The sequence below is a fragment of the Megalopta genalis genome, chromosome 3 (genome assembly GCF_051020955.1).
Source record: "Megalopta genalis isolate 19385.01 chromosome 3, iyMegGena1_principal, whole genome shotgun sequence".
Taxonomy (NCBI): Eukaryota; Metazoa; Arthropoda; class Insecta; order Hymenoptera; family Halictidae; genus Megalopta; species Megalopta genalis.
In genome coordinates, this window is record NC_135015.1 from 25,381,877 (window position 1) to 25,395,192 (window position 13,316).

Below are 13,316 nucleotides of genomic sequence, written 5' to 3' on the forward strand. Positions count from 1 at the left end.
CATAGTCGTCGCACACGCGTGACGCCGGCAGCGAACGCCTTCAGAAAACAGAAAATTTCGACGATAAATTTTCACCGACTACTGTCCACGAAAATAGGCTCCACTGTGCGGCGCGCGACGCCCGTAATTCGATAGCATAAGTTCGCCCACGGCATTTATATCCTTTCCCCCTTTTATATCCCGCTCCATCCGGTAATATCGCGGCGACACGACGCGATACCCCGGCAAGACAGCTGGGCGTGTTTTCACCCCGAAGACGCGCCCGTTCCAGGGGCAGGACGGCAAGAGAGAGAGATTCGGCTGCACGCATCCTCCCTTAGACACGGTTGCGAATAATTTTGTTGAAGCAAAGATGAAATGTGTACAAGAATCTAGCAATTTCGAAAGAAGCGGCGCACCGAGACTCCGAACGTGTTTAACAGCTTCGATGTTCGACGTTAATGAATGTACGAAAATGTAAAAGTTTTAGGAAACGAATATAATACGAACGAATCTTTCGAAAGCTTATATTATATTAGAGCAATAATTTCAATGCTAATACTATAATACTAATAATATAGTAAGTAACAATAATATAGGGAGAAGTAATTTGTCTTAGAATTTGAATTGTAAGGAATAATCTTGAGATTAATAAAAAATAACTGTTCATTTTAGCGCTATTTTCAGGTGAAGTAATCAAACCGACCTGTTTCATTTTTTCGGAAAATGAATTCTACTAGTCTCAGTAACTGGTCCACCTAGGTCGATAGCAAAATTTGGGACCAGTTACTGAGACTAGTAGAACTCATTTTCCGGATTTTTGGGATATATCTGGAAACTGGAAATCCATCTCACTAGTCTCAGTAACTGGTCCACTTAGGTGGATAGCAAAATTTTGGGGACCAGTTACTGAGACTAGTAGAATTCATTTTCCGGATTTTTGGGATATGTCTTCAAGTCAATCCCATTAGTCTCAGTAACTGGTCTACTTAGGTCGATAGCAAAATTTTGGACCAGTTACTGAGACTAGTAGAATTCATTTTCCGGATTTTTGAGATATGTCTGGAAATCTATCCCACTAGTCTCAGTAACTGGTCCACTTAAGTCGATAGAAAAATTTGGGAACCAGTTACTGAGACTAGTAGAATTCATTTCCCGAAAAAATGAGAGGGCCAGTGCAGGTTCATTACTGTATGAAAAAAAATGGAAAAACAACCCAAGAATGAACAGTTTATTGTTAATTGCGAAAATATAAATGCTACGTTGCAAATATTTCATAAAACTCGACGGCATTTCGTGCAAGTACCAAAGTACCATTGGTTTTTTGAAACACCCTGTATACGGCCTAAGGATCCTCCCGCACCCTCCTCAGGGGTCCCATCGACGCGCAGCAGGCTCCTACCCCTCTGAACACCGACGCCGGATGAGGGAGGATGGATCTATTAGCTCGGTGTTTCGCAAACTTCTTCGTGCTCGAACCGGTATCTCTTTTATTTAATTGTCCCGCGAGGCGTGGCTAGAAATACGGACCTGCCGGCCGTCGATCTAACCCTTCAGCAAACATCAACGGAGAACGTACAACACAATCTTCTCGGACGCGGTCCTCGTTTCTGGAAAAAAACAACCTCGAGGACGCGAGACTTGCACGGAACGAACCCTCGCGCGCGCGCGCGCGGCTTCTGCAAACTTGCCGTCTCCATTTTCCGGACAACGGAATCTCCTACGAGTACGTTCTACTACGGGTGGTGTCAATTACTGTGCCCTGTTTGCGAACTTCGCGAGAGTTTCTCGCTGCTGAAAACAACTTCAGCAATTTCATTGACGTTTGTCGCAACGAGTTAAAGGTAAATTTCAAAGTTTCTTTTATCGACAGCAATTGTCTCCCGCGATGCAAATATCAAATCTTCTCTGAATATTAGGAGGGAGAGGAGAGAGTCCTGCGCCAGTTACTGTGTGCCTACCAATCGCTGCGCCTTTTTATTTATTTTAGGGCATAATTTATATATATTATATTATATTATATATATATTATAATTTATATATATTATATTATATTATATTATATTTATCCTGTAAGACACCGATTATTTATTCGTTTATTTATTATTTGTTAAACATGTATGATTATTACTATATATTGTTATTGTTATATTATTATTATATTACTTATTATATATATATTATATTTTAATATTGTTATATTATTATTACATATTATCATATATTATTTATTAAGCATATAAGATTAATAGCGAAAACTCCTGAAGGCTGCGAACGGGGCACAGCAACTGGCTCCTCCACCCAGATTACTGCGCCACGATTTCCCAGAATCCTTCGGACGTTTCTATTCCATCCCTCCGTGTAATTGGTGCGTGCAAGTTTCGCGGTGGAAGCCGTAAATAAGGCATGGAGGTCAGCGATGCCAGCGAAGAAAAGGGACGAAGGGAAAACGCGAAGGACAAGGGGAAAGGGAGCGTTTCCTCGTGATCCCGGCGTAAACGGTATATCTCACCCCCTCTGTTCGGTCCCCTCGTGCTCCGAGCCGCGGCTCCTCCCCGCCCCCATCCTCTCTCCGCGCGTCACGAAACGCGGTCACGCGAACTCATGATCGCCGGTAATGCGTTTCTTTTTATTTATTTATCGCCCCAGCGGTGGAAAATACGGGGCGTCGCGCACCCTCCCCCGCCCCCTGACCTCTGCAGCGATGGAAACTCCGAAGTCTCGACGCCGTGAATCACCAGCCAAGGTAGGTGAACATTCCATTACGTTCTTCGGTTGATCGCGTCCCGGTTACTCGAGCAACAATTCCTGCCCTCCCTCGTTAGCGTCTCGCTCTCTTATCAACCACTGTTATTCCGCGTACCGACCCTCTCGCAACGCGCCGACGAATCGGCCGACGCGCCGTGATCCGGAGGCCGGTAATTTTGTTCGTAGATAACGTCAATATTTCGATAGATATAAATAAACTTTTTAGTTAATTTCAAGATACAGTAAATTCTCTCTAATTGGCACACGGCTCGGAAACGAAAATGAACGGTTTGGGAAGGGGAGGCGCGATTGTTTCAGCTTTGCGGTTCTATAAACTATAAATTAATATAAACTATATAATAATAATAATATTACACAATAATATTATATAATAATAATAATATAACTGTACGATAGTAATGTCAACTTCGTGACGAAATATAGCGTTGGAAAAACAGTTTTATTAAATTGAAATTGAAAATAATTATTTCGTTCATCAATTATCAAGATATTAAAACGCAAATTTCGGCTATATTTCATAACCTTAAATCTTGAAACAACGGTGAAACGATTCCCTCGGCTCAGAAATCGAATATCGCAGACCGTCGTTGCGACGTCGACGAGGAAAAGCAGCACGGATTGTCCCGAAACGAAAATATTCGAACGGACATCGATCGTCCGATTGATCGATCAGCGACGCTATTTTTATCACGGCTCATCCGCGCGTCTTAGCTTGGGCATAAAATTGCATTACTTAAGCGACTCGCTGACCGTAAGTAGCCTCCGTTTGCGGAACGGTATTAGCCTAAAGGGGAAGTGGAGCGATTCATAAGGGTGGTTGGCCACCCCCTTTCGCGCGATTTATCGCACTTTTATTGCCAGACGTAAGCCATTCGCCGCAGATTCTCCGCCGTTTGATCGCGAATCGTCCGCCCCTATCGGACCAACCCCACTCGCGCGCCTATGCGACTATAACGAGAACGAACTGCGAGATAATCGGGGAAAGATTACTGTGTCGAAATCGCGATCCGACAAACCACGCCCGTCTGGAATGTACGAGTACAGTAGAATGTAATTGCAGCAATGGGATTTATTAATAAAAAGTATAGTACATAAAACAAAGTAATATAGATTCGATTCGAAGGCAATTCGGAGACAATTCGGAGATAATTCGGAGGCAATTCGGAAGCAATTCGGAGACAATTCGGAGATAATTCGAAGGCAATTCAGAGACAATTCGAAGGCAATTCGGAGACGATTCGAAGGCAATTCGGAGACAATTTGAAGGCAATTCGGGGACAATTCGAAAGCAATTCGGAGACAATTCGAAGGCAATTCGGAGACAATTCGAAGGCAATTCGGAGACAATTCGAAGGCAATTCGGAGACAATTCGAAGGCAATTCGGGGACAATTCGGAGACAATTCGAAGGCAATTCGGAGACAATTCGAAGGCAATTCAGAGACAATTCGGAGATAATTCGAAGGCAATTCAGAGACAATTCGAAGGCTATTCGGAGACAATTCGAAGACCAAATGCCACGATTTTTCTTACCAGAATCCGACAACCCTTAGCATCGACGTAGCAATAAACCACATAGGCGCAGGACCAGTACAGAAAAATTCACAGCAACCAAAAATTCGACATTTCCTCGAGAAATTACTGTATTCGTCTCGTGAATTTCCGTTCCGATCCCGATCCAACTCATCCAGAAGCGAAACACGAGCCGCTTCCTAATGGGCAAAACGGCGTCGTCTCGGTTTCGCTTAGGAATCGAATAGCCCCGAGTTTTTCCACGGGGACGCGACGTGTTCCTTACGGAAATTACCCTCGCGACGATCAGAAAGAGCGACGGTCGGCGACGAGATTAGCAATTAAGGGGTAAACGCGGGTCGCGCCGCGTATCGATCCGTTTGCACGTCAAACAACGAGCCGGAAAAATGAGCGCGGACGGTGTTCGGGGCAGAAAAAACAGGGGAGAAAGCGGTATTAATTTAAGGAACGTTCGTAATTTCGGGGGCGGAGCCGAGCCGAGGCGTCGCGGCCTGTTTCCGCTCCGCCGGGGAACGACAAACGCGAGGCCGCCTAATATTCCGTGAACGTCGGTCCGGGGAGCTTCCCGTGGATTCCTTTATCACTTTGCCGCCGCGAAGTATTCAATATAACCGGCTGCATTATGTAGCGAGTTGGACAAGCTCTTCGCCGACGCGGGGGAAAAAAGTTGGCCGAGTAAAGTACACCGGTCGCTTGTCTCGCATTTCAACGAGCTAAGCCGCGGAGGCCCGTGGCTGGCCCACGTGGTTCCGAGGATCGACGCGTTCACCATCGAAAGGAGAAAAGGGGGGAGCAGTAGATAAGGTCGTACAGTGGGGTGTTTCGCCCGATTGGCGCGCCAGAAATCCACGATTTTTATTTTGTTCGAAACGATCGAAACATTTTTCTTCGTTCCTGGAAATATGTGCAAGCAAGTTAAAAGTAATATTATGTTATTTCCAATAAATATATACTAGATTTAAGAGCTTATAGGATTTCCTTGAAATAATTGCTAAATTCTTCTTGGTTGGTGGAGTACACAATTTTTAAATTGTAAAGAAATATACTGCTTAAAAATTTACAGCACAGACAAATTTTGAATGAAAATTGGGCAACTTTGGCCGACGATAACTTCGCGAAAAGTCATCGTAGGATGACGATATTTTTTCAAAATTAAAGCTTGAAATCTCTACTTTAAGACAGCATTCCTGGATTTTAAGTTCGATGCACCCTCGCCGCTATAATCCCTTAAAAACGACGCCATGTTTGTCACATTAAAAACTGTCAAGTTTGACGAAGTGCACAGACTTCGCGAAATTTTTCCCGGCGATTCCGTTTGCAGCGAAACGAAGTTCGTTCTTTCCTCTTTAATTCGAGATAAAATAAACGAGGCTGTGATTTTTTCTCACAAAGTTATAGCGCTTTGAAATTACCCTTGCAATTCTCGATGCGACAAACAAGACCACGAATTCAGCGATATAAATATTCCATCCAGTGGCCAACAAATAAAAAATCTTATTCGGTGCGCGAATCGGGCTAAATGCCACCCCACTGTTAGAGGGGGTGGGAGGCAATCAACACGGAAATCCCGTGGAGAATGCAGCGATACGTCGACAAGAATTTCGGTGGAAGTTGAAAAGCTGGAAACGCGTTTGCTAACCAAATTGTTCGGAATTTAAGCCCCCAACAGCGCCGCTGACGGGCGCAGCCGGTCTGGAAATGCCCCGCGCGTTCTGCTGATCGCGTTGCGCTCGATCTACCCTCGCGCAACATCGTGTTTGAGGAAAGCTAGTTACGGATGCACAATACCCGCGAAATAATTACTCGCGCGCAAACTGGCCGGGGCGGGCACAATGTTCCGCGCATTGGCGTCGAGCCTGAAACAACTGCTCGCCGCGGGGCGGCCAATTTACCAAAAGGGCGCGCCGTTCGGGTCGATTTCGCCGAAAAATAGGCGCTGCAGGGTGCGGGAGGATCGAGGAGGCGCGGATCAAACGCGAGAGCCGCGGATCAAAAACGCGTCTTCGACGAGTTCGGTCGCGCGTTCGATCGTCGAAAACCGTCGACCGGCGATCGTCGGCCAACTTTTCCGATCGAGGGCGACGTGCGCCGCCTTTTTGAAACATTTAGGTGCGAGAAAGCGAGCCGGGGCGAGGCGCGGGGGTGGCCAGTCGCCGCCCGCGACCCTTCCGCCGAAATGCACATTCGCAGTAACTCGTTTCAGACTGCTGATAAATAGTTGACCGGTTCGCCGTAGTCGAGACAGGGCCGAGAGAAAAGAAGGGCGCGCCAAGAGACACTCGGCTCGAGTGCGCTCGCGTAAAGAACGAGCGACCGGGTAAAGAGATACGGAGCTTGAATCTTTCATGGCTCCGGGCGCCGTCGACTGTTTCGTGCTTTCGCCGTTATTCTTTCAGCGTTCGTTCCCGAGCTTCGGAGTCGCCGGCCTCCGTTTGCACGCAATTACAGTTTTCCCTCCTTACCGTCGCGCTCCGCCGCATCGCATTCTGCACATCCGCTGGCACCCGGAGAAGAAAACGGAGTCGCGCACAGGCCAATGAAAAATACCGCCCGCTGCTCGGTAGCGTCGCGATGCTGCCCCTGAATTCGTAAAAGCTCCCGAATGCTGCGACCTCGCGAGTTTGAGGAGCACTGTGCCAGCTACCAGACAGGCTCGCGCGACATTTGTCCAACGGTTGGAATTCTTAAGGGGCCCCGTCGAATAAGGAAGAGAAACGAAGCCGTATCTTTGGGTTATGGCCGCTTCCGAATGATTCAACCTTGCTGTTCTACTTGGCGTCTATGTTTGCGAGGATCTCATCTTCGTTTATGTAATATTTAAAATTGTACTTGAAATATAATGAATTGTAATAATAGTTATACTTAGTAATTATATTATTAACTTTTCTGAAACAAAAGTAGCCACGAGGGGTGTTCGCGCACCCCCGGTGAGAAGTGACATTTATTGATAATAATATATTAGCGTATAATATGTATTATATGTCTCTTTATTAAAATTAGTATAATATAATAGTATAAGATAAATAATATAATACAAATGTAATAGCAAGAAATAATGTAATATAATATTAAGATAGTATAATGTAGCAAAATATAATACTAAGATAGTATAATATAAGTAGTATAATATAAATAATATAATACAAATAGTATAATATAATTAGTATAATATAATATAAATAGTATATTATAATTAGTATAATATAAATAATACAATACAAATAGTATAATATAATATAATTGGTAGGTATAATATAATATAAATAGTATAATATAATTAGTATAATATAAAAGTATAATATAAATATTATAATATAAATAGTATATAATACAAAAATAACAATATAAATAGTACAATATAAAAATAATATAACATAAATACAAGAAAGATATAACACTTCCTAATAGTTTGGATCCACTACACCCCCATGCACGTATCGTCGCCTTAAAACCCCAACAACATTAAGCAACTAAATCCACAAACGCAACTAAAATGCAACTAAAATGTCAAACTTTCGTCCGTCCGGTTACGACGGCCCGAAGGGATTCGAATGCGAGGCAAAGGTGATGAGGACAGCAGAGTTAAAAATAAAGTCACCCACGATGCCACCCCCGTCCTATGCACAGTCTATATAGGAAATCATCGTCGCTCTGCAAACGCTGAATTAAAGTCAAAGTCTGAAGCAGCACGAATCTCTGATATTATCCCGAATTCCTCGGAACGAACGTTTTCGTACACGTTGGAACAATACATATAATAGTCCCGCTGTTGGGCAGACGATGCAGCCTACCCTTACGTCGCCAACGTAGGAAGTCGTCACCGTCGGCCAACAGTGTCAATACCAACACGTGTCGTCGCCACTCGACTTGATAACCCACTCTCGCCGATATCGGATACCGTTGTGCCGACTTCTAGGTCACTGATCGCGGTGTTCCCTTGCACGTTCTTCATGGTGTTCGTGCAAGCGCGGCCATATCGCAGCCCCATAAGCAGACGAGCAAGCTGTGAGTAAGCTGACGAAAACTACCCCTTCGGGTGACGAGTTCGATGCGTTGCTGAGGATCATCTCTAGATGATCGAAGGAGGAGAGTATGGAGCCTTCTGACAAAATATACGACCTTGGTACCTTGCCCCGGGCAAGGCTAGATCTGTCCGCGATCTAGCTTCGCCGATTGATCCGAGGTCCCTTCGCGATTAAAGGTTGTTTCTCGAAAAGGTGACAGGTGGCTGGGCAACTTTCTATCGATCTCCGGCCGAGGAAAGAGCAAGGTTACTCGCTAGGGCGTAGCTTTCATGGAAAGGAGTCGGACAGGCGACGTTGGGAGGTCGAAGGCTGCCGATGTTTGATTCTCGTGGATCGCGGAAGTTCGAGGCGCTGTTGTGGCGATCTTAGAGACATCGTTATAGTGAGCTTAGAGACATCGTTGTAGTGAGCTTAGAGACATCGTTATAGTGAGCTTAGAGACATCGTTATAGTGATCTTAGACAAATCGTCATAGTAATCTTAGACAAATCGCCATAGTGATCTTAGAGACCTCGCCATAGCGATCTTAGACACATCGCTATAGTGATCTTAGAGACATCGTCATAGCAATCTTAGACACATCGTCATATTAATCTTAGACAAATCGCCATAGTGATCTTAGAGACCTCGCCATAGCGATCTTAGACACATCGCTATAGTGATCTTAGAGACATCGTCATAGCAATCTTAGACACATCGTCATAGTAATCTTAGACAAATCGCCATAGTGATCTTAGAAACATCGTTATAGCAATCTTAGACACATCGTCATAGTAATCTTAGACAAATCGCCATAGCAATCTTAGACAAATCGCCATAGTGATCTTAGAGACCTCGCCATAGCGATCTTAAGACACATCGCTATAGTAATCTTAGAGACATCGTCATAGCAATCTTAGACACATCGTCATAGTAATCCTAGACACATCGCCATAGCAATCTTAGACAAATCGCCATAGTGATCTTAGAGACATCGCCATAGCAATCTTAGACACATCGCCATAGCAATCTTAGACAAACCGCCATAGCAATCTCAGACAAATCGCCAGAACGATCTCAGACACATCGTCATAGTGATCTTAGACACGCCGCCATAGCAATCTTAGACAAACCGCCATAGCAATCTCAGACAAATCGCCAGAACGATCTCAGACACATCGTCATAGTGATCTTAGACACGCCGCGTCGATGCACGCGTGCCAAAAGTTCGCCCAGGACTCCAGCCAGGACTCTGGCAGGACTCCGGCAGGACTCCCCGGCTTTCATCCAATGGCCTTGGGCTTCCGCGGTATCGATCACGCGGCCGTCTAGTTGATTCTGTACACTCGGACCGATCCTCTGCGGCTCCCCGGAACAGGGAGTGTCCCTCCGGCCGACACACAAAACGAGAACCTACCCGCCCAGTTTCCTCGTTCCCTTGTTCCCTCGTTTCCCTGTTTTCCTGCTGTCTCTGTCCGCGCGTCCGCCCTCGTCGAGCAAGCACAGATGCGTGGCTTCTGGCGGGCTCGTCGCAGTTCATCTGCGTTATTTAACCCAGGTGCTAATCGAAGTGCTAACCGAGCGGTCAGCTCGCTCTTTCACCCTGTCCGAATTTCTGAAGAACGATTCCTGGCGGAATCGTCGCGGTTTTCTAGGCTAGAAATTTTAGGGGATGCGGAAACGTTGCAAAAGGAGTGAAAACGTTGCGGTTTTCTATGCTAGATTCTTGGGGGTCGCAGAGTCTAGCAGGGCGAAAATGTGTTAAGGTTTTTTAGGCTAGAGTTTTAGGGGATGCAGAGGCTGCTAGAAAAGTGAAAACGTTGCGGTTTTCTAAGCTGGAATTTTAGGGGATGCAGAAGTCTAGCAAAAAAGTGAAAACGTTGCGGTTTTCTAAGCTAGAATTTTAGGGGATGCAGAAGTCTAGCAAAAAAGTGAAAACGTTGCGGTTTTCTAAGCTAGATTTTTAGGGGTCGCAGAGTCCAGCAGGATGAAAAGTTAAGGTTCTCTAGGCTAGAATTTTAGGGGATGCAAAAGTCTATCAAAAAAGTGAAAACATTGCGGTTTTCTAGGCTAGAATTTTAGGGGATGCAAAGTCTAGCAAAAAAGTGAAAACGTAGCGATTTTCTAAGCTAGGTTTCTAGGGGTCGCAGAGTCTAGCAGTATGAAAAGTTAAGGTTCTCTAGGCTAGAATTTTAGGGGATGCAGAGTCTACTGGAGCGAAATGGTCGCAGTTTTCTAGGCTAAAATTTCAGGGGATGCAAAGTCTACCGGAGCGAAAACGTCGCAGTTCTGTGGGCTAAAATTTTAGGGGATGCAGAAGTCTACCAAAGAAGTGAAAACGCGAAGCTAGATTTTTAGGGGTCGCAGAGTCCAACAGTGCGAAAACATCACGCTCTTCTAGGCTAGTATTTTAGGGGATGCGGAGTCTACTGGAGCGAAATGGTCGCAGTTTTCTAGGCTAGAATTTTAGGGAATGCAGAAATGTTGCAAAAAGAGTGAAAACGTTGCGGTCTTCTAAGTTAGATTTTTAGGGGTTATAGAGTCCAGCAGGGTGGAAACGTGTTAAGGTTTTCTAGGCTAGAGGTTTAGGGGCTGCAGAGTCTACTGGAGCGAAATGGTCGCAGTTTTCTAGGCTAAAATTTCAGGGGATGCAAAGTCTACCGGAGCGAAAACGTCGCAGTTCTGTGGGCTAAAATTTTAGGGGATGCAGAAGTCTACCAAAGAAGTGAAAACGCGAAGCTAGATTTTTAGGGGTCGCAGAGTCCAACAGTGCGAAAACATCACGCTCTTCTAGGCTAGTATTTTAGGGGATGCGGAGTCTACTGGAGCGAAATGGTCGCAGTTTTCTAGGCTAGAATTTTAGGGAATGCAGAAATGTTGCAAAAAGAGTGAAAACGTTGCGGTCTTCTAAGTTAGATTTTTAGGGGTTATAGAGTCCAGCAGGGTGGAAACGTGTTAAGGTTTTCTAGGCTAGAGGTTTAGGGGCTGCAGAGTCTACTGGAGCGAAATGGTCGCAGTTTTCTAGGCTAGAATTTCAGGGGATGCAAAGTCTACCGGAGCGAAAACGTCGCGGTTTTGTAGGCTAAAATTTTAGGGGATGCAAAGTCTACCAAAGAAGTGAAAACGCGAAGCTAGATTTTTAGGGGTCGCAGAGTCTAGCAGAACGAAAACGTTGCGGTTTTCTATGCTTGTCTTTTAAGGGATGCAGAAGCCTACCAAAGAAGTGAAAACCCGAAGCTAGATTTTTAGGAGTCACAGTGTCCAGCAGAGCGAAAACATGTAGCGTTTTTCTAAGCTTGTCTTTTAGGGGATGCAGAAGTCTACCAAAATATCGATAACCCGATGCTAGATTTTTAGGGGTCGCAGAGTCCAGCAGTGCGAAAGCATCACACTCTTCTAGGCTAGTATTTTAGGGGATGCAGAAGTCTATCAAAAAAGTGAAAACATTGCGGTTCTCTAGGCTATATTTGCAGGGGTTGCAAAGTCAAGCAAATCGAGAACGTCTCAATTTTCTAAGCTTGATTTCCAGGGGATGCAAAGACTGCTAAAAAAAAATGCAAACGTTGCAGTCTTCCAAGCTAAATTTTTAGGGGATGCAGAGTCTCGAAAAGGTACACAGTCGCCGGCGCTGCTTGTCTGCGAGACGACGCAGTCTATGATAGGCTAATCGAAGCTACGACTATCCTTACCCCGTAGTGTCGCATGATTTTCTTCTTGTTAGAGTACAGGTCGAATTTTGACGTCTCCTCGCCGTAACAGGGACGCGCCTGGAAACAGCGGGGCACCCTTAAGTAGCCGGCCATGGTTTCCAGTTCTGTAATAAACGAGGATTCTAGAATAATTTAATTAAAAACGCTTCGAAAGAAAAAAAAACAGCGGACGCGAACAACGCGCTTCACGATCGAGCGAGCAAAATGCTACAACGCATACCGAAAAACATACCGAAAAAAAGCTTATCGGCCGAGAGAACGGTTATGACAGTCGCTGCGATGGTTCGCGAACGTTGTTACGAATAGCGTTCGTCTTTTGTCGGCGCTCGTTCGTCTGTCGGCTGCCATCGTTCGAAGCAGGGCTAAAATCGAACTGATTGCTTCGCCGTAAAAAAACGTGAAAAAAAGAAACAAAACGAACGCAAAACCGTCCACCCGTTTGCATAATTCCAGGGTAGAGCGCGGCACGGGCAATAAAGTGCTTAACAGGCGAGACCCGTTCGGGAAAGACGTCGTTAAACATTTGCAACGGTTCCAGCAGACGAATAAGAAACGCGATAATAAAAAGAAATTATTCAGAGGCGTGTGTAAAGTCGGCCGAGGATCCCTGCCGCTGGATAATATCAAATATTTAACAGCTGATTGCACGTGGCCGGTAAAAGCGCGCCCCCGACGAATCACGAATCGCTCGACGTCGTTCCATGCGAGCTTTTTTCACGAGCTTCTTTTCCGAGCATCGAACCGCTCCAAATTGAATTTCGTCCGCGATAAATCATCGAATTTATCACTTCTGTTGCACGGCGCATTCGAACTCGGAAGTTTGCCAATAATAACACCGGAATTACGTTCAGCATGAAGTTCTTGTTAATTCGACACCCCTCGCAGGATACGTTTCGATCAGTCGTTTAGAAATTACAGTAATGTCTCCCTTACTGACGCTCGGATTATCCAGTAAAATGGATAATTTGGGAAGAGGAGGTACGATTATTGGAGCTTTGCAGCTCATTTTTATAGTTGTTGACAATTCGTAATTATAAAAATGAACCGCAAGGATCGGATACATTCCCAAATTGTCCATTTTTCCATACTTCGCTTCCGTAAAATAATGTCTCCCTTACTGACGCTCAGATTATCCAGAAAAAAATGGATAATTTGGGAAGAGAAGATACGATTATTGGAGCTCCGCAGCTCATTTTTATAGTTGTTGACAATTCGTAATTATAGAAATGAACCGCAAGGATCGAATACATTTCCAAATTGTCCATTTTTCCATACTTCGCTTCTGTACAATAATGTCTCTCCTACTGACGCTCAGATTATCC

General features: G+C 44.9%; 1 protein-coding gene across 1 annotated transcript in view; it reads right to left on the reverse strand.

Annotated features, from left to right (window-relative positions):
- LOC117221957 (uncharacterized) overlaps positions 1-12,321 on the reverse strand; it is a 94,989-nt gene extending 82,668 nt beyond the window's left edge. The window contains exons 1-2 of the mRNA XM_033473341.2: positions 12,227-12,321; positions 11,974-12,098 (exon numbers count right to left, since the gene is read on the reverse strand). Of these exons, the coding sequence (XP_033329232.2) occupies positions 11,974-12,087 (114 nt within the window). The 5' untranslated portion in view covers positions 12,088-12,098; positions 12,227-12,321. The remainder of the gene's footprint in view (positions 1-11,973; positions 12,099-12,226) is intronic.
- Positions 12,322-13,316: the final 995 nt, after the last annotated feature.